The 1,232-nt window shown below is 42.5% G+C and overlaps 1 protein-coding gene across 1 annotated transcript in view; it reads left to right on the top strand.

Annotated features, from left to right (window-relative positions):
* Positions 1 to 1,093: 1,093 nt before the first annotated feature.
* Positions 1,094 to 1,232, top strand: part of LOC101861398 — a gene marked incomplete at both ends in the record, with an annotated part of 10,964 nt that continues 10,825 nt past the window's right edge. The window contains 1 exon segment of the mRNA XM_013089254.2: positions 1,094 to 1,202. Within this exon segment, the coding sequence (XP_012944708.1) occupies positions 1,112 to 1,202 (91 nt within the window).

Below are 1,232 nucleotides of genomic sequence, written 5' to 3'. Positions count from 1 at the left end.
CTGATGTCTTGGTATATCTATGGCCATTACGAGAACTCACTAAACATGACTGATGTCTTGGCATATCTATGGCCACTACGAGAACTCACTAAACATGACTGATGTCTTGGTATATCTATGGCCATTACGAGAACTCACTAAACATGACTGATGTCTTGGTATATCTATGGCCATTACGAGAACTCACTAAACATGACTGATGTCTTGGTATATCTATGGCCACTACGAGAACGGACTAAACAAACATGACTGATGTCTCAGTGTCTTGGTATATCTATGATCATTACAAGTACTGACTGAAGAAACAAACATGACTGATGTACCGATATTCTCATATATCTATGACCATTAGGAGAACTGAAAAAAACATGACTGATGTCCCAATGTCTTGGTATATCTATGACCATTACGAGTACTGACTGAACAAAGATGACTGATGTCTCAATATCTTGGTATATCTATGACTATTACGAGAAATGACCACACATGACTGACTGATATCCCCATGTTCTGTCTGTGTATCACTGACCATGAATGTACTGAGTAAGTTTCCTTGTTGGTCCTGGATCATTGAGTGCTGGTGTCTTGGTATGTATGTACATATATGTGAGAATTGTGGGAGTATATGGATATGACCATTACAAGAACTGACTAAACATGTGAGTGGTTGGCGGGTGCTCTGGTGCGGTTTGCTTCTTCTTTCCTATCAAACACTATCGTCCTTATCTCCCCTCCTTCTTTTTTATGTTTGTTACTCTCTTGTAACAGCTCTAACCTTTGGGCGCTCATATGACCTTATGCAGTTGCGAGCACCATAAAACCTCTACTAAAACAAAAAATGACTGAACACAACTGACTGATGTCCCAATGTCTTGGTATATCTATGACCATTGCGAGAACGGAACAAACAAACAAACATGACTGACTGATGTCCCAATGTCTGGGTATATCTATGACCATTACGAGAACGGAATAAACAAACAAACACAACTGACTGATGTTCCAATGTCTGGGTATATCTATGATCATTGCGAGAACGGAACAAACAAACATGACTGACTGACTGATGTCACAACGTTCTGTCTGCGTACAGGTGCGGCGAGCCGGGGTGATGACGTCATCATGGCGTGTGACGTTGACCCTGGCCCTTGTGTTGACCTCTCCGTGGATGACCCCGACACCTGTACACGGACAGACCATGGGTGAGTGTGCAGGGGGAGTGGGGAAGTGGG

Source organism: Aplysia californica, unplaced genomic scaffold (assembly GCF_000002075.1).
Source record: "Aplysia californica isolate F4 #8 unplaced genomic scaffold, AplCal3.0 scaffold00910, whole genome shotgun sequence".
In the NCBI taxonomy this organism is placed as follows: Eukaryota; Metazoa; Mollusca; class Gastropoda; order Aplysiida; family Aplysiidae; genus Aplysia; species Aplysia californica.
Note: the sequence above shows the minus strand (reverse complement) of the source record. Positions and strands in the feature narration are given on the sequence as shown.